At 48.4% G+C, this 21,572-nt stretch overlaps 1 protein-coding gene across 4 annotated transcripts in view; it reads right to left on the bottom strand.

The window, feature by feature from the left end:
- Nucleotides 1–2,615: 2,615 nt before the first annotated feature.
- C2cd3 (C2 calcium dependent domain containing 3) overlaps nucleotides 2,616–21,572 on the bottom strand; it is a 99,396-nt gene continuing 80,439 nt past the window's right edge. For 3 of the 4 annotated variants that reach the window (XM_021165953.2, XM_021165954.2, XM_029479228.1), the window contains 5 exons: nucleotides 21,095–21,256; nucleotides 18,182–18,402; nucleotides 14,514–15,396; nucleotides 12,180–12,291; nucleotides 2,616–3,386 (listed from right to left, as the gene is read on the bottom strand). In XM_021165953.2, the coding sequence (XP_021021612.1) occupies nucleotides 3,237–3,386; nucleotides 12,180–12,291; nucleotides 14,514–15,396; nucleotides 18,182–18,402; nucleotides 21,095–21,256 (1,528 nt within the window). In that variant the 3' untranslated portion in view covers nucleotides 2,616–3,236. Of the gene's footprint in view, nucleotides 3,387–12,179; nucleotides 12,292–14,513; nucleotides 15,397–15,597; nucleotides 15,709–18,181; nucleotides 18,403–21,094; nucleotides 21,257–21,572 lie in introns of those variants that run through there. The other variant, XM_029479229.1, reaches the window with a different exon arrangement.

The following is a 21,572-nucleotide window of genomic DNA, read 5'->3' as shown; positions in this document are numbered from 1 at the left end:
CTCTCCAGGATCCTAGACAATGGTTATAGGCGTCACTTCTTAGAGGCCGTACATTCTCCTCAAGAGGGGAGAGGAGAAGATGGGGCAGAGAAGGTAGAGGACATCTTGGTGCCAAGATGTGCTTGATATTCAGGCACAGCGTTTCTATTTCCCACATTCCTAGGAAGCAGGATCCTAAATTTAAAAACAAAGGACAACAGATGCATTGTACATAGCATGTGATTTGCCCACATAGAGCACACAATAGTGTTTACTACAGTCTGGTTGATCAACCACTACATGCTAGTTCAGAACACTTTCATCATGGCTCAAAGACAAAACCAGAACAAGTCACCCCCTTTCCCTTCCCCCAGCTTCAGGCAACCACTCATCTTTATTCTGCTTCTTAATTTGCTTGTTCTAGATGTTGTTTGAGTAGGATTATATAGAATGTATAGCCTCTTGTGGCTGGTTTCCTTCACAGTGGTGTTAACACACTGCACTGTACCGGTAGACACTGACCCAGAGACTGTAGCAGCCAACCTTAAAACTCCCAGCAGAGGTTTGACTCTAGCTAGGCCTGAGCTCTCCTCCCTACTGTGTAGAGCCCTCATGTGTCAATGCTTACTTTACACAGAAAACTGTCAAGGACAGACAGCTAGGTCACTGCAGGCCTGACTTGCCTGTAACCTATACCACACTTTGGGTCTATCAGCTGCAATCCCGATTCCTCATGACATGGACGTGCTGGGGCCGGATCGAGATGGGGCAGGGTGAGCAGAATCCCTTGCGGCAACCACTGTAGGCTGGTCCATCTGCAGGCGCTGAGGTTAAAGACTGGGTGGGCACAGCTGAAGTTGGGAGCCAGGTGGCATAGAAGGGAAACTAAATGGAGAGGGGAGAGGAGATAGGTAGGGCAGAGAAGGTAGAGGACATTTTGGAACTTGAGCGCAGCGCCATGGCAGGGTGGGTGCTGTGACATCTAGACTGTCTATCCTGTTTCTTGGACCAGGACCTGCCCACTGCTTTGGGCTCAGTCTGGAACTATTAATCTGGACATGGGCAGGACTGTGGGAGCCATGTGGGGGGAGGGGCTACAAGTAGAAGTCAAACTAGAGGCAGCAAGTTCTGGAGAAACCCAGAGGGAGGAGAGCTCAGGTCTAGCTAGAGTCAAACCTCTGCTGGGAGTTTTAAGGTTGGCTGCTACAGTCTCTGGGTCACCAGAAATACTTTCCAGGCATCTGTGGAGGGCATGCATAAGGAAGTCAGGGTTCATTCTGGTTGTGGTGACAAATGTGTTGTACAACTTGGCAAGTCAAGTTGCCTCAGAGCTAACACTGGGAGAGACTGGTAAATAACACATTGGGCATATCGTCTGTGTCTCAGACCTTCACCTTGTCTGCAGCCCGTGCCCTCCTGTGGCCCTGTTCTCACTTGACTCCTTCAGGTTATTTACAGGATCTGGATTTGGCAGTGATCTTTACCCCTTAGGCCTGGAACCTAGAGGTTTCTTACCCCGAGGGATGTGGAACTCCAGGTACTGGAAGCTCTGTTCTGGTTGAGGGCGAGGCCTGGGGCAAGGGGAGCCCCTGGCTAGGGACCAGGCAGGTTTGCAAGGTGATGCTCAAGGAGCAGAGATCTGGGGGGCAGGTTTGGCTGAAGGTTCATGGCCCTTATGGGAGGCTGGAGTGCTCTGCCTTCTGGGTAGCCAGTGTGCTTGTCTCTAATTCACCCCTATGCTTAGGGAAGAGTGGGAAGGGCTGACATTTCTCGAGCTTCCATTATGTGCCAAATGCCAGCGAAGCATTTTTAGAAATGTCCCATTTGATCTTCACAGCGACCATACGAAGCCAGAGTCTACGTGTCTGTGCCTTCCAGATGAGGCCAGAGCCACAGTCTCAGCCAGGCTGGACACTGATATGGTTCAGAACATTCTCTGGTTCTCTTTGCAGCTGTCCATGACCTGGTCTATACCATTCTCTGGGCTTTACCCCAGTACAGGTTTCTTCCAGAAATCCCTCCCTGGATTCGGCAGCCTGAGACTGCCCGAATTCAGGGCGTTTACTGCCTGTATCCGGCTTTGGCCTGAGTCCTTATCTCTGGGGTATGTCTTTGGTCCTGATGCACTTTCTACCGATACAGAAGCAATGCATCTGACTTCCATGGTGTTGAGTTTAACTGTGGGAGGGGCATCATAGAGTTGTGAGGATTTAGTGAAATGACACACAGGGTGACAAGCAAGGCCCTCAGGTAGCTCCTTTCAGCCTCACTACCAGCTGGCACTGGCCATCTATGCCCCCTCAGAGTTATCCTCAGAGGGCTTTGTCTATGGTAGCTGCCCAAGTGGCTGTGTTCTGACAGAAGTACCCTCCTGAGTCACACAGGGAACCAGATCCTAGTTGGACTTTCACTGTGCTGGGAGATTTAAAGGGCCATCAGAGGAAAAGACAAACCAAGCAAGCAAGCAAAAGCCCAAACCACCAGAAGTGGAACACTAGCATCCCTCTAACATGGGCCAATCTGACACTTGCAAGTCTCATGGCGACTCATGTTGCAGGTGGCGGAGTGATAGCTGTATCCTTCTTTCTGCAACACCTTTTCCCAGTGACCAACCCAAAAAATCACTTGTACACAAATACAAATGCCAGACTTTTATTAAAAACAAAAGCAAGAACAATGAATTTCAGAGCTGAGTAGAAACAAACATTACGTTAAAAACATGGTTAAGTTTCAGACAATCGAATACAGTTTTAAAGGAGGCGATTCCCCTGTTCTATTGATTAATTCAATACATCATAAAAATAATTTATATCTATAAAATACCTCATTCCCAAACAAACAAGCTGGACAGGGCTCTGGAATTTTCTCAGCTATGCACATACTTATTCCATGTTTCTTCCATTATTTATGGCAAAAATAGCCTGTCCTATTTAAGCAGAAGGTGGGCTCTGGTCAGCAGTAGGCTGTGTCAAGTCAAGGACACTGGTTTCTCTGCTCAGAGAGGCCTCCTTAGGCCCCACAGTCAGAAGATGGGTGCTGGAGTCTCATTTCCAGCTGTCACCTCATTACAGAAGGAAGCTGAGGTCCTGGTAGGCAGCTGCTAGGTGGTTTGGGACACTCCTCCGGTCTTAGCTGATTAGGTCTCAAGATACCCATGGAATAGGGTGATGGTAGTGGCCTGAGGATGCTGAGGGAAAGAGGCCTGGTGTCTCTTGCAAGCTTTACAGAGCCGAGAGGCTGGCTGGTAGCCACGTCCCTCAGGTTTCCTTAGTCTTTTTGGAATACTGGGAAGAAAATATCCGTGCAATCCTGCGAGTCTCTTCCTCAGGAAGGTTGGGAGGGATGGAGTAAGGTCTGGGGCGACAAGGCCTTTGGGCAAGGGCTCCCCTGGTGGCTTCACTCTCGTCCTGGAGAGAAGGAAGTCATCTAGATTAGCACTGTGGATACAGCATTGCAGTGAGTGAGTCTGGTCCTTGGGCTAACATTTTCTCTAGGTCCCTGGTTTGCAAATACCTCACACACCCTGTCTTGTGGAACTCTGGCCATGACATCACAAGGTCGGGGTACCTTCCTCCACATAGGTCAGGTGCACTTAGTTCAAGGTCGTGCAGCTTTGAGTGGCAGAGCTGAGGAAGGTGGGAATCCCGCTTGAGCAGCTACCATAGACAAAGCCATGTGCTCAGCCACTTTCCCCTTTTTTGTATCTTGTCAGATTCCTGTGCTGAAGGGCTCAGATCTACATAGCAAAGTTGCCTGGTGGGCTGAGAATGAGGCCCCTAGGAAAGAGATGGAGGCCAGGCAGGGAAGAGCCAGTGCAGAAAGAAGCGGAGGCTGTCCCCACAGGCGTGTGTACAGTCTGCCCTATGGGAAGATCTTTCTTGTTCCCATGCTGACGGACGCTACTACACTGCTCCACCTCTCCAGCTTGTACCCTGTGAGCCTGCTAACAAGACAGGTCAGGCCTGGCTAGAGAGGCTCCGGGATGAGCACACCTAGAAATCCCATTATTCCTTTCTATAGAACAATACATGTCAACAGGAGGCAGAAATGAACAGCAGATCCTGGCTTCACAGCTCAGAGTAAAACAGGCAAGACACAGTGACCTACCAAAAGAATGGGGTAAGGGGAATGAGCTTGTGTCCTCTCTGCTGCTTGGGTGCTAGTTTCCTAACCATGGCCAAGGGGCTGGGCAAATAGTCGGGACTATCCCTGTCAGTCCAGATCTCTAAGCACTGAGGGGAGGTGGGCAAGCTGAGCAGGCCCTTAGGCAAGCCTTCCTGGTGGCCAAGAATAAGCAGTGTCAGGCTAGGATGCTTGGCAGAGCCTGGAGGTACAGTTCTGTGTTCTGGGGAGGTCTAGGCTAACAGGAAGGGTGTTGTTTTTGGTTCACAGTTCTTCCTTCTAAAGTAACACCTCAGGCCAGGGGAGGGCCAAGAGGCCAGTGTCCATATTGCCCTCTGCTCCAGACCAGGCACTTCTGAGGGCATGAACTAGAGCTTCAATACACAACCCCAGGCAGGCCAGGTCAAGACGAGGGCTCAGATGCTATGAGACCAGTGAATGGGTAGGATGGGGTCATGAAGACCTGGTTTAGATCAGGTTGGAAGGAAGGAGATTGCCTCTGCAGTAAATGCCTCATTCATTCCACTAGAACCAATGGTAGTGGTCTACTGTACCCTTTGGGTTCCCTGAGAGACTTTTAAGCTTCTGTGTGCCTCATCTCAAGATCCGGAGATCTTTGGTGTTTAGAGGATACTTGTCCCATTCGGTGCTCTGGCTGTAGCTACAGACAGATCTTTTGGGTCACTAGTTGTGGCTTACATTTTCTTTAATCCTCTGCTACAGTAAAAGGGAACTAAGAGGCTAAGCCAGATGGAAACAGGTCTTGACCTTTATTTATTAGTTAGGGCCTCACTATGTACCTCTGTTCAGAGGCACTGGTCTTTAATCATTTGTCAAGTCCTAAAGCCAGACCTTTCTTTCCATACCTGTTAGAGGTTATGTCTCTACTCTGGAGACTTACACAATTCTGCTCAGTTCATGAAATGACCACCAGACTACTGCTGGTGGCTCATCAAGGCTCCTATAAGTTTAGGATCTATTCCCTCTGATCAGTTCACGTAGACAATAGACAGACATGGTTCCTGTCTTCGTAGAGGACTCAAGATAGAAGGGGAGGTGAACACAGACCTACCCAGCAGTCAGAGATGAGGCTTGGAGCTTGGGAACATGGGGGAAAGAAGCCATTAGCAATAGCTGAAATGGGCCAGGCAGGCTTCAGTGAGTGCTGGGAGCTAAGATAGCTGAGGTTCACTGAAGCTGGGGTGGGAGTGAGGCTGCCATAAGGAGGAAGGGCACACACAGCCTATAGCTGCCATGGGGTCCTATCATCCTTGGAGCTGAGGCTAGTGTGGCTGATTCAGCCAACCTTCCAGTACCCACACCCAGACCCGGGGGACCTTATCTGTATAGCCCAGGCCTAGAGGCCAGGGCAGAGAGGGTGGAGATCCGTATGCTTAGTAGTACCTGTTGACTTTAAAGGAGTTGAACAAACATCTTGATTAGTGAGTGCTGAAGAGTCTCTTTATCAGAGTTGCTACAGCACAGAACCCTGAAGGTCTGGGCAGTGGACGGTGTCCAAGGAGGGACATACACCCACATGCACTGGCCACTCCTCTCCATGCTACCACACTCCTGCTTAGAGCTGCACAGCATCACAAAGCAAGCGCCCAGCAGCCCAGCGTGCGCTTTGCAGGAGCCGCCCTCCCTCTCCTCCCGCAGGGCAAGTGGATCACCAGACCTTAGGGATTCTTTAGGGTCTGGACAGAGGGGCCATCCATGGATGGAATCCCTGGAAGGGAACTTCAAGGAGGGACTAGAGAGAAACACGAAGATGGAGTCTGAACACCTTGTGAAGGGAGAGGATGCCAAATGGAGGCTTGGCCTGAGCTAAGGTGTGGAGAGGGGATTTCTCAGGTGCAGAGAGCAGTCGCCAGGGTGGACAGACTGAGGAGAGAAGCTCAAGAGCAACAGTCATAGAAAAGGGAGCTGTGTGACAACACCACCCACTCACGCAAACAAGCAAACAACAAACCACAAAACAGTCGGGGGAGTCTCACCTGTTCCTCTTTAACCTCAACGAGCTGACCTGTAAATGTTCGTGTGTGTGTGTGTGTGTGTGTGTGTGTGTGTGTGTGTGAGAGAGAGAGAGAGAGAGAGACAGAGAGACAGAGAGACAGAGAACTGACTGACTTTGTACAGGTCCCTGTGGTGTGGTTTCTTCAGAGGTGCTATTTGCTCTGCAGTGTGGTCTAATCTCAGTTCATTACACCTCTAGATGTACTTCATCAGAGGCTATGTGCTTGTGGGGAGTGGTGGGGACAGGTGACTGCTTCTAGGCTTCTGTAAGCTTCTCCAGCCCTTTCTCAGTGGACACATAGTGGGATGAATGGAGGGAATACTGGTTTGTGGTATAGATGACCCATTTCACTTATTTATAAGTAAGATGGCTTCTGTTTGTGGGTCTCAGTGCTCACTGCCAAGCAGAGTTAGTAAACTCTGGTTTTCTTTCTCTGGTTTACTATGAAACCCAAACTTCAGATCTCATGGAGGCAAATGACAGGTACATTGGGCAAAACACAGGAGCTCTGCTGGAGCCAGAGGTGACCCTGGCTAGACACCAGAGCAAAACAAAGCTTTTATTCTTATCTTAGGCAAGAAGCTGGGCCTCACAGGTCCTGAGCAGGACTAGGGTTTGGCAGCTCCCCACGGGAGCTTAGGGCTGGCTAGGCAAGTGCTCAGAACCACCCACAGGACCCCAAGTGATCCTCTAGGTTGGTCTCATGGCTGAAGCTCTGCTCGTTTCCAGAGCAGTGCCCTTAAGTGAGAAACAACACTGGAGAGAGAAAACTGAAAGCAAACAGCTGCCCTGCCCGGCAAGGCTGCCTGGACGACTGCCTCAGAGGTTGTGTGAGGGCTCTACACAGCTGCCACTGGGCTCAACTTTCACCCCTTTGGCTGGCTGCCTTTCTCTGGGGCGGCTCCCACTATCCACTCCTAAGGTAGCAACAAGGACTTCCCAGACACTGAAGACAGCAGAGAACTCAGCAGCCACAGCTATGAGTGGGGGAGAAGTGGGGACAGGACACTCGGACCAGAGTCCCAGCCCTGGGCAGAAGATTGAAATTTAACTAAGCCAGTTACAGCCTGGCTGGCCCACCCCAGCTCCCTTCCCATCCCTGTTAGCACTCTCCCCATGGGGCTCTTCTACCCAAGTATTCCCTCTGTGCCTTACCACCTGGCACGTCTATCCTTTGAGAAGCCGTTTCTAACAGGCTCAGCCCACAGGGCTCCTGTTTACACTGTTACTGGCCCCCAGTTTCCACAATGCAGGGCCCAGGAGAGCCAGACAGACTCCTTAGCACGCTAACCAGTGCTGACTAGTGGGAAGTTTCCAAAGTCCAGACTCCAGAGAGATGTGTTGGAGTCAGTGCCTGGCAGAGTTCCTGGACCCTGCTGCACACCAGCCTGCTCAGGTCTTGACAGGCATAGCACATGCCGGCAGGTCTACAGGCCTTCCCTGGGAGGCACATACCAACTTGCGGTTTGGGTCAGGCTAGGTACCAACCAGTTCTGCCTTCTTCCCCACTCTTGTATATTCTCACCCAGGTTACTCATCTTCTTTCAAAAGTCTCAGGTAGCCTTTAGCAGAACCTTCCTGGGACCTTTAGGTCTTTTCTTGAATTCTGCACACTGCTAGGGACTTGGTGGTTCAAAGAAAATGAAACAGGTCAGGATCTTTGTTAACAGGAGGAACAATCAGCCATAAGGCCAGAGCTACAGTCACGAGGGCCCTGGGCTTCAGGAAGTTCCCTTGGACCTGTCTCCCTTCTGGTATGATCTGGTGAAGCTCTGCTGGCAGCTATGCAAAGGCCATAGTTCCAGTCAGATACAGGGAAAGACAGAGAACCACTGGCCCCTTACCCAGGGAGCTTGCGGTCCACAGCAGAGGCAGCTCTTCAGGAACAGACCAGATAGGAGCGTGCCTGTTAAGAGGCCACCTGTGCTGGAGCTCCTGTAAGGAGCCCTTCACCCATGTTCCTGTAAGTACCCCCAGTAAAATTCATGGTTCACCAAGTTGGACTTTGGTGGTATCCAAGCTTTGGTCTGTTATAGTATACCTATCTGGGGTGAATAGATATGTGTTCTGTCTCCTCAGGAAACGTTTTGTTATACACAACAAAATGGGATCCACAAATGGAGATTCAAGACTGGACTTCTCCCTCCCTTCCCCTTTCCCTCTAAGCTGAGCATTGCCTGGAACAATATTGGGAAATCACGTGTTTCCGTCAGGTAGGCAGTCCTGTCACCAAATCCCAGCTCGCACCTGCTTCAGCGCACTTCCCAGGCCCCACACCTGCTCTGGACCCCAGGCCTCTCTGACCCAGGGGCTAGCCTGCTCCTCTGAAGTAGCATCTCCACCTTCAGTTCTCTGGAAGCTTTTCCTTCCCTGGGGCTGAGAGCACTGGAAGCTCTTAAAGATCTCAGGTTCAGTTCCCAGTGCTCACACGGTAGCTCATAGCACTTGTGATTCCAGTTGTAAGGGATCAAATCCCCTCTCTGACCTCCATGGGCAACAGGCACATATGTGGTGTACACACATACATGCAGGCAAAACATTCATACATCTTAAAAAATAAGAAAGCCTTCCCTTGACTTCAAGAGTTGTCCCAGCCAGTCCTATTTCTGTTCCAATCTTGCAGCCATTATCATAAAATCCTTAATTACCTAAGACTTTGTGACTTCATCACATACCAGTGAATCTATGTAAGTAAATAACGCAGCACAATAAAAACAAACTCTGAGCCCACCCCCGGCCTAAGAGTGCCAGTGCTGCCAGTCTAGTTAATGATCTGCATGCTCGTACCTGCCCTTCTCACCCCCACGACTGACAACACTGTAGCTACGTCTATCAGAAGCCAAGACGGACCTTAAAGGTGGCTGAAGAATAAAGGCCGCGTAACACCCAGGACAACGATAATGGAGACACCTCCTTGATTTCCCCCAGGGTCTCAAAGGCCGTTCTGAATGTTTGACTCCCCTGCCTCAGCCGTGAAGTACTGATGTTACAGGCAGGCACTACCACGCTCAGTGTCTCTGCTGCTGGGGCTGAGGTACCCCAGCAAGACAGCCCTAAAATGCTAAAACTCAAGTTGCCTTTTATTCTATAGCCAGTGAAAATCAGTTTAAAAATGAAGGCGACATCAAGCACTGGGAGTTGTAAAGCGGAGAGGCCTGGATCCTAGCAGGTCCCCAGCCATGGGCACGCTAATGAAGCCCCCAGGCCCCGGGACTGCCCCAGCAAGAGCCCGGATGAGAGAGAAGGAAGCACACGAGAAGAGCAAGTACGCAGGAAACTATCTAAGACTACTCTCTGCTAAAATTCTTCAAAGCAAGGCCACTGTGTGTGTGTGCATGGTTTGCAGATGAATCTGTCTGTGTGCCAGAGGCCGATGCAGGGAGGCCTCTGCCTTATCTGTGCAGCCAGAGCTGTTCCCCGAGCTCACATTTGTGTTTGGTTGGCCTGTGACCTCCTAGGATCCCTTCCTTCTACGTGGTGTGGAGGATCTCAGGTCAGGTCAGGCTTGTCACAGGCCCTTTTCCATGGAGGCCATTTTTAAGACTTTCAGAGACTTTAAAGTTTGCTGTGATTCTGTAATTTTCATAAATCTAAAGTAAATGTAAGACACTCAAAGTTCTGATAACCCATGGAAAATTATTTCAGTGCTTTAAAATTTTAATTAAAAAAAATGTTTCTCTGAACTTTGGATGCCTGTCACTAGTGTCAAACTGCACACAGAGCTTAAAAATTTCTACTTTATCATTAACATTGCCAGAGCAAGACATAGCAACTCCATTTTGGTAAGTTTCACACTAGTGCTTAAACACACAGGCAATCCAACCAGCACCAGCAGGCTTCCAGCCAAAATCTGTCTCCTGGGGTTTTTTGGCCTGAAACCTCCCAGTGCTGAAACTGGGCAAACTGTGATGACACTGGCTCTCCTAACTGGGACCCAGACTGAAGTCCTAAGGACAGAAGTGGCCCCAAGGGCAGCTGTGCTATAGGCACGCCAAGGAAAGGCAAGAACTACATAAAGCTCATCTTCCTGAAACTCAGGGTGCCCTTTAAGGGAAGGGAGATTCTCATCTCTTCCTTCTCCCTCACTGTGTCTAGAAAAGACCAAGACAGTCTGTCCTGGGGGAGGAACCACGTCGCAAAGGCACAAATACAGAAACAGGAACATCGTTTTGGCTGGCAGTTTTGTCACAGTGGCTTGTGGAATTCTTCCTGAGGAGCATGACTCGCTGACCCTTCACCCACTTGGCTGGCCCAGAGGGTGGCAGGGCGATGGACTCACTGTGCCTACTTAATTCTCACCCTTACCCGTTAACCACCCATTATTAGCTTGGCGTTACTTAGAACAAAACTGAGACTCAGTAAGGTCAAGCCACAGGCCTAAGATCCTTTGCTTACTCACTAGCAGGCCCAGTGTTTAGTTCCATGGGTGCTGTATTTCAAGCTCATGCTCAGTACCCGGGCACAGCCCCCAAAGCCTAGTGCAAACGTCTTACATGTGTGTGCCCTGTCAGAAGAGGTAAAGGACAGAGGTGAAGCAGAGGCAGAATCAGACAGGATCCAGGGGCAGCATTTCTGCCTCTGGAAGCAATCTAGGGAGACAGGTAGGACCTCAGATCAAACTATCCTCCAAACATGTTTTGGAAACACACTGGGGAGGCTGGAGAGGGGGTTAGAAAGCCAGTGAATGGTTCAGATGTCTCAAGGTTTCTCTTGAGAACCATCAGAAGGCCCAGGGCAGGAGTTTTATGACACCTGGAGGCCCAGTCTCATAAGTAAAGCAAAGCAAAGCAAAACAACAACAACAACAACAACAACAACAACAACACACACACACACACACACACACACACACACACACACACACACACGAGCAATCTCTTAACTCCCTGAGGGTCTTCATGTGTAGATACACTAATGCCTTGAGGATGTGGACAGGAAGCTCCGAGCCTCAGTTGCTCTGAGCCTGCATAGTTGTGGTTTCAAAATTGTGTTTCCCCAAAAGTCTCATGTGCTGGAGGTTGGAGTCCCTTGCTGGTAGCACGATTTTGGTAGATTCTGAAAGTTTCAGGAGGAGGGGCCTGGCTTGAGGGAGTAAATGAGCCTTGGGTTACATTCAGCTCACTGGTCCTTTCCTGTTTACCTGCTTCTGACTGCTGTAAAGTGGGCAGCTTCCGACACATCGGTGCAGCCAAGGACTACGGACTCTACAGACTGCAATCTCTGAAGTAAGCCTTTTCTCCTTTAAGCTGCTTCTGTCTGGTAGCCTGCCACAGCGCCAACTCTGACGTACGCGTTTACTACATGGAGACAATCACCTGGCTATCCCATCCAGTTGCTCGGAGTTAAAACAGTCTGACTGTGTATGGTACTTAGAATAATGTCTAAGTGAAGGAAGCATTGAACAGGAGCAATCAACAGTGAACAGCAAACACATTTTGTTTATAACCTATATTTGTCTCTGAAAAAAGGTTTTGAGAGCTCTGAGACGCCTGCTCTGTCACCTACACACCAGTCCCTGGCTCCTTTCTCTACTACACTCGTGATGCTCTCTTTCATTTAAACGTGGCACTCTACATATTTGTTCTAAATTAGGTCATGCCCTCCCCAGAGGGCATCCAATGAGGTAAAGCATTCAAGTGACCCCGAGGACATGGCAATGTAGTCTGGGGTAGGGTCACCAGTATGGCTGGTCCTTGAACAGCCAGCTCCTTCTCTCTTTTTAAAGGATGAGCTCGCATAGTCATCATGGTCCCCTAGGGATGCACCTCTTATTTGTGGTGTCCTCTGCTGTGGGTCCCCACTTGCTTGGCTGTAGACTCTTGCTCCTATGCTTCTGTGTTGCTTTCCCTTCCATGCCAGTCTTAGCTGACAAGGCTCTGGCTGTCCTCATGTTGTCCAGGCTCTTTGCCCAGTGAGGGACCCACAGGATATTTTCCAGGCAAGCATAAAGGGTAACCACTAGAGCATCTTCTCCAGGGATTGCCCAGAGCAGCCTTTGTGCTGCATGCTTTTAGGGAAGAGATGCTGATGTACGAAGAAGGAGACCAGTGGCTGCTCTTACCTGGTCAGTTGTGGCTGCTGGTGGCAAACCTGGAGAGTGTGAGATCATACGGAGAGAGGCCTCCAGTTGTTGGGGAGGCAAAAAGAAGTTGGGCACCACAACAGGTTCTGGGCTGCAATGGTAGTTAAGGAATAAAATACCTAGAAGTCTACTCTCCTACCAGACCAACACCCCAGGGACCACAGTCATACCATCTGTGTCTCCCTCATCCTACTCCCCCCATCCATGAATCCCTGGCACAAGTGGTTCCTCCTGGTTCCTCCCTCACTGGAAAACCCTGCCCACTTCTAACCCGTCTTTCCTCCTTCCTTTCCCTCTCTTTCTTTAGTCTCTACTGTAATGAGTTCACATCCCAACCTCCTCCAGGAAGACTTTTCCTATCTTAGTCACATAGTCCCCCTTTCTTTAATTCTGAAAGCAGTCTGTGACACAGGAGAATGTTCAATTATTTTTTTTATTTTTATTTATTTATTTTTTTTTGTTTTTTTCGAGACAGGGTTTCTCTGTATAGTCCTGGCTGTCCTGGAACTCACTTTGTAGACCAGGCTGGCCTCGAACTCAGAAATCCGCCTGCCTCTGCCTCCCGAGTGCTGGGATTAAAGGCGTGCGCCACCACGCCCGGCTTGAGAATGTTCAATTATTAAAACATTTTTTCAAATTATCATTTTCTGTGTATGGGTGTTTTCTCTGTATGTATGTCTGGGTAGCACATGAATGCCTGGTGCTCAAGGAGGCTGGAAGAGGGCATCAGATTTCCTAGAACTGGAGTTACAAGCAGCTGTGAGCCAATATGTGAGTGCTATGAATTGAATCTGTTCTTCTGGAACAGCAGTCTGCTCTTAACCACTGAGCCACCTCTCCAGTCCCTCAATTATTTAGTTTCATAAGACTTTCACATCTCCTTCAACATTCTTCAAATTTCTCAATAGCATTTTGCTTCAGTTGCCCCAGTACCTGCCTAGAGCTTGCAGGAGGCAGAAGGTAGCAAGGGTGGAACACTGGCTGAGGGCTTGCTGGATAATGTTGATGTACAGACACAGGGAGGGTGGGCAATGCTTTGACCACGGAGGTGACTGGTACTAGGAAGACCGGTTTACTTGCTGTTCTCTGATCATAATAAAAATCCAGACCTGGTGGGGGGAGGGCGGGGAGTATAGCTGGTCTGTCTGATCGGCACATGAGATCTATAAGGTCTAGGCTATGGCTCTGACTTCACTACCCTGGCAAGTGGCTGCAGGATGTACACTGCTCTACAAATATCTGTTGAGTCACAGCACTGAGTCAGATCGCCTTAATCTGAGGTAGATGGAGGAGGCTGCTGTGCTGCTGTTTTTTTAGGACTTCTGTTTAAGCAGCTAAGTATGGCTCTGAGCTGGTTAAGTACGTACATGAAGGTTGGAGAGATGCTTCAATGGTGAAGAGCACTGGCTGCTTTTCTAGAGGACCTGAGATTCAATTTCCAGCACCTCCACAACTGTCTGTAAATTCCAGTTCCAGGAGGATCCAGCACCCTCTGGCCTCCATGGGCACTGCATGCACATGGTATACAGACATTCATGCAGGCAAAACATACATAGACATAAATTAATAATGAAAGAATATTTAAAGAAAAATCACTAAGCCTGTTTCCTCACATGCAGAGTAGATGATATCTATCTAAAAGACTTGTTGTGACGAATTAAAAAAGAAGTTCTTAGCATACAATAAATGCAAATCAATGATAACAGTCTACAAGCCCACTCTCCTTTCTGTGGTCCTGGGGACAGAACCCAAGGCTAGGCAACTGCTCTCCCAAGGGACTATAGCCATAGCTCCAGCCTCCCCTTTTATTTCAACTGAGGTCCTAAGCCCTGTCTTCAGGAAGGGAACTGCACATGTTTAAAGTGGAAAAGTCAGACAGTCAAGTTTACTACAAATGTACTAACACCCAAGCCCCCAAGCCTCATTCACTGTTTTACACCTGAAGAGGCAGATGTCACTGGTAGATTCTTTCATTTATTTATTTATTTATTTATTTANTTCATTTATTTATTTATTTATTTATTTATTTATTTATTTATTTATTGGACAAGGTCTTGCCTTGACTGATCTAGAACTCACAGTCCTCCTATCTCAGCCCCACCAAGTGCTGGGATGATAGGCATGGGCCACCAACCTGACTTCAGTGGTCAACTTATAGTATTAGTCATGCAAGCGAATCTTCTGAAGAGCCTTCCCACCCCCAACACCTCCAGTGCATCCCACAAGGCCACAGGCCACACCCACTTTCTGTTAGCATCCAAATGCCCAGGATGGGTGGCCTGAGGACCCACTTGTGGAAACAGCAAAGGATACAGAAGGAGCGTCTGCCTTGTGGACACCTCTGATCCAGTTGGTACCTGTCTCACAGCAGGGGAGTCCTTATAGTCTTCTCTTTTGCTTTGGGAGGGTAGGTGTAGAGGAAACTTCTCCAAGCTTTCAGAAGAGTCACTGAACTCACTGGAGAAAGCCTCACTCTCAGCCAGCATCTCTGGCATGGGCTTCCTGACCTGATTTACCTGTGATGCACGCCATCCAACAGAATCACTGCTCTCTTGGGCTTCTGAGATTGTTAGGCTTGGGACAGGCTGAGGCTTGGTTGAGGCAAGGTCTTCAACCTCGATCTTATAGGCTCCACCCTCACAAACACCACTTTGGCTAGGGGAGCCCTGTGCAGGCTGGGGGCTGACTGCCTTTTGGGGGCTACTTTTGACCTTCAGCTCCTCTCTGGGGAAAGGTTCTGGGGGACACGAGGGGCCTTCTCTTTGTACCTCAGTGGGCTGAGGGCTAAGGACCTCACTCAAGTCTGACATGAAACTGGACCAGGGGCTAGTTTTGTCTGTCACTGTGGTGACTTCATTTAGGGTCCTGGGCTCAATAATGTCTTCCTCATAGTCTTCATCACTGTAGTCTGGGCCCACCTCCGTGTCATCGATGCTCTGCACCCTTGTGATGGGCACCGTCTGCTCCAGCGACTCATGGAGCATCCCTCCTCCCTTGGAAGGCTCTTCAACAGGGGGAGGCAGGGAATCTGTGCTCGCCTCTATAGCTCCTGCCAAAGGCTCCTCCGGTGTGGTACTTCCTTCTCCAGCAGCTTCAGTGTCCTGAGCATCTGGGATGGTGGCGACTGCTCTGCTTCTACTCCTGGCTTGCTGAGAAGTCAAAGCTGCTTGTGAACCTCTGGTGAGAGTCTGCAGATCTGAATAGCAACAGAGATCACTCTTACTATAAGGCGGGGCTGCAGACCACTCAGGTTCCCACACTGGGCTCTAGCTTCACAAGTATCCTTGTGATCAGACTTTAAACGAACCTCACAATAGTTAATTCACCCAGGAGTCAGTGAAACTATGTTCACAGCAGTACAATTTCTAGTACTTTATTCTAATATTAGAGGGCTGAAATCTAATCTATTTGTAGTTGTGGAGACACCTGTGGAAGTGCTCATGCTCAGATCTCTCGGGAGCTGGGTCCTGACGGGCATGCTCACGCTTCCATTTACGTCAGTAATCACCTATATTAAAACCAAAACGAGAATCCACTCATTTACCTATTCGATGACAGTCATTAAAACTATCTATTTTACTTGGAAAATAAAAGCAGGGAAATCTTAGTAACGCATAACAGAAGAAAGTAATGGGGCAGCAGGGCTTTGGAAAGAACATGGGCTTGGGGTCCAGTGTCTATGGTTGTTTGTGGGCACGAGCAAACTAAACTGTCCTGTTTTTCTTTCATATGTCCCCAGGCTTGAGACTGAGAGAGATGGGCATAGCCTGCATGGTACATGTGCAGGCACTTAAGGAGAAGGAACTAGTCAACTCTATTTTTGGGTGAAATGAGGATGTATAAATTAATAAACAAGTTGGCATAATAGTTCATGACTTGAGTTTTAGCTATTCTGAAAGCTAAGGCAAGAGAATCACTTTATGAGTTTGGAACGAGCCTGGGTAACAGCAATCTCTCACCTCAGAAAAGCAACAGCAGCACCACCGACAAACACACAGTGAATAATATGTCTGCACGAGTCGTTTGGAGACAGTGTCAGAAACTAGGGATGGATTTGATTTCCAGGACTAAGGGCTATCCCTTCTCACTGGCAGAGGGCTAACTAACAGGAGGGCCTTGTTTAGTACAGTCATCATGTTCAGACATCAGAGGAGAGCATGCCTATGTGTGAGTGTACCTGTAAACAGAACAGGCAAGGCAGACTCACGTGGCCCTGGTCTTTGGTCGTATTACTAACTTGAAACAATTCTCTTTTAATAAAGTAGTTTATCTTCAATGCTCATCACATCTCTAGGAAGCCTGCCCAGATGGACCAGCCAGAAAGCTTCACTGTGTGGCCATGTTCCACGAGGATACGCATTGACAACACACTACTGTGTAAAGCTGTCTCCCCTATCGCTTGTGAGTGTCCATATGTCTGTCAGCAAAAGCTCACTACACAGATGCAGGATGCAGGGGGTCTCACCTGTGACTTCCTCATACCCACTGGTCTAGGGGCCTCTTCAGAAGTTTCCTGTGCATGAACACAGGGCAGGCTTTATTACGTTTGAGCTGTTTCCCCGAGTAATCAGTTCTAACTCTGTTATGTCCTTGCTAAAAACTCCCTTTCCTTTCCCCCTCTTTCTTCCTGAGGTACTGTGGTGGAACCTAGGGGCACACACATGTTTGGCCACTGAATTGCACTTGTATTTCCTCTCTGGGTAAGCATTAAATCCAATTTGGCTTCCAGGCCAGCTTTAATCCTTCTATTCTCTTACTACATCTCTATAAGGGGATTCTCCTATTGTAGCCACATATATCCTGATAAAACCCCTCTCTTTTTTCCAATGTAGTATTTTTACTGATTATTTGGGAATTTCACATCATGTGCCCCTGTACCTCAATCACATTCACTTTCCAGTTGTCCCAGGCCCCCTACCTTCGTGACAACCCCACACCCAAAAGAAGGAAAAACAAAAACAAAAACAAAAACAAAAAACCAAGTCCAATTTGTGTTGCCCATACACTCACTAGAGCATGGTCAAACTCCTGGTCGCCAGTCGCTTAAAGAAAACCAAGTCCTTCCTCACCCTCACCCTGCCAGAAGCCATCCATCAGGGAGAGCTACACCCCAGTGTCCTTATCATAGTTTTTAAGAGTTCTCTGGGATGGAAGCCTTGCTTTTGCTTCATCTTAATGGTTTCTTTTTTGGGGAGAAGTTTCTTTGGCTGACTACAGAGTATAAGTTTATGATGGCAGACAACTAACTGCCTGGCTGAGATGAAGATGGATATGTAGTGAATGAGTGGAAGTCCACTACAGAGCAGACAGATGGCTTTCAGGACATGCAGGGTTTTACCCTCCTGTTGGAGGTCCCAACACCAATATGGAAGCAAAGTGAGAATTGCTCTAAGGGACTTTTTGGAAAGGTAAACTATAGAGCCATGTAGAATCTTCTACAGTGCTTTTTAAGTGTACAGACTTTGTTCTGGATATGTGGGCACATGCCTGTAGTCTGGCATGTGGAAGGACAATGCAGGAAGATTACTGTGAATTTGAGGCCACCTGCACTACACAGTGAGACCCTGCCTCAAAGCCAGCTAATCAGTCAACCAACCAACCAACCAAAAACAAAAACCCCTTGCACATTCTGGACTCTGGGATTAGAACCTGAGGGAGCCAGCATCTAATCCCAGCCTGTTGTTTTTGGTTAGGGGAAATCTCAAGAAAGGAAAGCACATGCCTAGTGCCAATAGCAAGGCGATGGCAGAAGCCAGGCACTTTGGTTTCCTGCCTCTCAGCCCAGGGCTCTTTCCATTGCTCCACGCTCCTGTCCACACCACTGTCCTTTCCTTTAAAGGAAGATGGTAAAGAAAAAAAAAAGATGTGAAAACTGTTGTCTGTCTCTGTCATGGAGGCCTATCTGAGGGTAGGCCTTCAGCGGGCCTTTGACCTGGCATCTAGTGACCAAAGTTGACAGCAGAAGCCGCTCTGAGCTGTACCTGAGATTAAGGAGCTGACTTGCAACACCAGGTTATTGGACTTCTCCAGGATGCACTGGCTCTCGGGGTCCTGGCGGCCGGTTCCTGCGCCCACAGGGTCCCTCTGGCTCTCCTGGCTCTGTGAGACAGCAGGCGAGCTCTGAGAGGAGAAGGGCAGGAACGGCTTGCTGAGCTTCTGGCGGAAGTACTTCTGGATCTCATCTAGCTCACTCAGATTCTTCCTGGGGAAAAGAGAGGGTGACAGAGGTCGTTCAGAGCCATTACAGGAATCTTCGCGTGACACTTGAGCAGGGCTGTATCCTGCTCCTCTGGCTTAGTACTGTATAGACCTTCTATTCTCTTCCACCTGCCATTTACCCTTTACCACCCCCCACCCCCTGCTGCCAGAGCCAACTTTGTCCCCTCTGTCTGAGTCATTCTTCTGATATCCAGCAACTTTCTCAGAAGGAACCATTCTTTTTGTTAGGGTGTTTCTTTATTTCATTTTTTCAAAGACAAGGTCCTGGAACTTGCTAGTCCTGCCTCAGCTGAGAGGACAAGCAAGCGTCACTTGTCCCAGGTGGCACACAGCCATCCTTAGCTGTCACTGTGGCAGTCCTCGCTTCGCCTGACTCCTGTTACCCCTCAGTTGCTTCTAACCCTCACCAAGCCAGCCTTCCTTGATCCTCCAGGTTGGCTCCAGGACTCCATCTCAGGTGTTCCTGTATTTCTCAATCACTGCACCTGCTGATTTCAGATCTACTTCCCCCATGCACTGTGACTCAGTGATAACTTCTTACATCTACTATACCCACCCATCATAGTGCTTAGCACAACACAAATGACCATAGAATGAATAAGTAACATGAATGAGCAACTTAAAAAAAAGTCCCATTTTCTGTCTCACTACTCTCCAATAAGGAATCACACCAACCATCTTTTGTATAGGATTTTGTTTTTAAAACACTACCTTGGTAATTCTCAGCTAGCCACGTGAAATCAGTAATTATTACTTTTGTGGTGAAGATTCATTTAATTCATTCAATGTATATGAGTACACTGTTGCTGTGTTCAGACACACCAGAAGAGGACATCTGATCCCATTAAAGACAATTGTGAGCCACCATGTGGTTGCTGGGAATTGAACTCAGGGTCTCTGAAAGAGCAGTCAGTGCTCTTAACTCAAGCCATCTCTCCAGCCTTATTACTTCACAAATAAAGAATTTCAGGCTCTGAGGATCTAAGTGGTTTGACTACGTAAGAAGTAGTATGTGGCTATTCTGACGCTGGGACTGCAAGTCTTAGGCTTTTCTGCGACACTAGATGGGCTCTGTTCCAACCTGGTCCATTCCTACTCACACTCCTGTAGATCATGAAACGAATTAAGCTGCTCTCTGCTCTCTCTTCTCTGCATTCCTCCTTTAAGATTGCTATTCACAGGTTTTCTTTTCCAAGTCTATTATTTGAAAGCCCTGGGCCACCTGCCTCCCAAACTCCTTCACTCTCAGCTCTAGCACATGGCCTTGGTGGTGTCAGCTTTTCATTACTTGGTATTTCATCTACTGTCTCTGGCTAGGCCATGAGCACCTGGGAACAGATACTCAAGGAAGCATGTCTGCTGCCTTGAATATGCTCAGGAAGATGTCCACAGCTAGCCAGAGTCAGATCCAAATGACAGAGCTCATCCTTGCTCTATCCCTAGAGGATTCAGTTTATCAAATGGTGGAGGTGTCCAGCAAATCATTTCCGTGGCTACATCCACAACGGGTGAACCCCTGAGCAGGAAAATGCAAGCGAGAGTCCACTTGACACAGCTTTAGAAAACCTGCAAACCCAGGAGTTCTCTCGGTGACTCTGGCACAGAATCAGGGCACACACACTTGCTGACAACACATTGTGCTTCTTCACTAGTGACACACGCAGGTCTATCAATAATACTTACAGGTCACACATGGGTCTCCAGTCTATTCAAGACCTTTCATGAGATAACTTAAAGAACTGCTCTGTTCTCTGCACTTAAAGTGCCTCTATCTTGCTGGCCTATCCCTTGCATCTTTTGCTCAATTTTTTTTTGGACTGTACAGTCAATATTTCCCCAGTCTTGACATCCGCTATGCCTCTGGGATTTGAAGATGTTCTTTTTGTACAGAATAGCCTACCTAATTATCTATCTATCTATCTATCTATCTATCTATCTATCTACTATATGTATAAACTCAGGACCTTCGGAAGAGCAGTCAGTGCTCTTGACCACTGAGCCATCCATCTCTCTAGCCCCCAGCCTTCACATTGATTAGCTTCTTCTTTTAAAGCCCACATGTGCTGTTTTAACTCTTTCCATGTCTACCTCTCTTAATTACTCACTCCTCTGTCTGCTTTTGCACAGGAAATGCAGCAGTCACTACCCTGTGCTGCCATTGTCTGGCCATGGCTATCTCCTGCACGGGGGCTGGCAGGGTCAGAGGCCAAACCTATTTAATTGTAAAATCAAGTCCTTTCCACTGTACCAGATTTCTTCCTTGATAACCTAGAGCTGATCTACAGTACGTTTCAATTCTCACAGTGCTTCTTTGCTAACTCGACCAACACATGACAGGGTAGATTCTGCATAAGGGTGTGGTTGTGAAGATAAGGCCATGGACAGGATGAGGCTTTCTAGGTTGTGATGATGCGATGCTTTGTAGATGTGAGGGTGGCTATCAGTACGTTATGGATTTACAGGCTGATCAGCACCAGAGCCTTTTGAAGGAATATAGGGCACCAACTGAGAGATGCAACCGTGAGAAAGTCAACACTAATACACATGAGATGGCTCTCCACATCAGCTTCTAGAGAAGGGACAATTAACAGGAATGACACTCCACATTGCCGTTGCTCATTCACTTGTCCCACGCACAATGGTTCCCTGTGCCTTTTCTCACTGCAGGTCCTCACCTGAGAGAAGTCAGGATGGAGGTGTGGGAGGACGAAGGCGCTATGGTCAGCTTCTCATCACTTGTCAGGACTGCCTCCCCGTGCTGCAGGGACTCGTGAAAGCGGCGGATGTTCTGCACATGCTCTTCATGGCGTGCGGCCTGGCTTCTGATGGCACCATTTCTGTCACGGGGAAACCGGGAGTGAAGTCAACTCCTAACCAAGGAGAGAACTCTCAGCATGACAACTGAGTCATGTTCTTGAAATGAAACTGCAGACCTGTCCCACCACTGTAAACAGTTCTGGCTTGCTTAGCTCTTTTTGTATTACACAGGTTTCTTAAAAAAACTTGCTTTCAGCCTTACCCACCCCACTTCCTTCTGTTGTTCTCTACATTTGAGTGGGAGTGACTTTTCTTTCTTTTTTTTTAATTTTTAATATTTTTTATTACATATTTTCCTCAATTACATTTCCAATGCTATCCCAAAAGTCCCCCATA

Source organism: Mus caroli, chromosome 7 (assembly GCF_900094665.2).
Source record: "Mus caroli chromosome 7, CAROLI_EIJ_v1.1, whole genome shotgun sequence".
In the NCBI taxonomy this organism is placed as follows: Eukaryota; Metazoa; Chordata; class Mammalia; order Rodentia; family Muridae; genus Mus; species Mus caroli.
The sequence above is the reverse complement of the archived record's forward strand: the minus strand, read 5'-3'. Positions and strand labels throughout refer to the sequence as shown.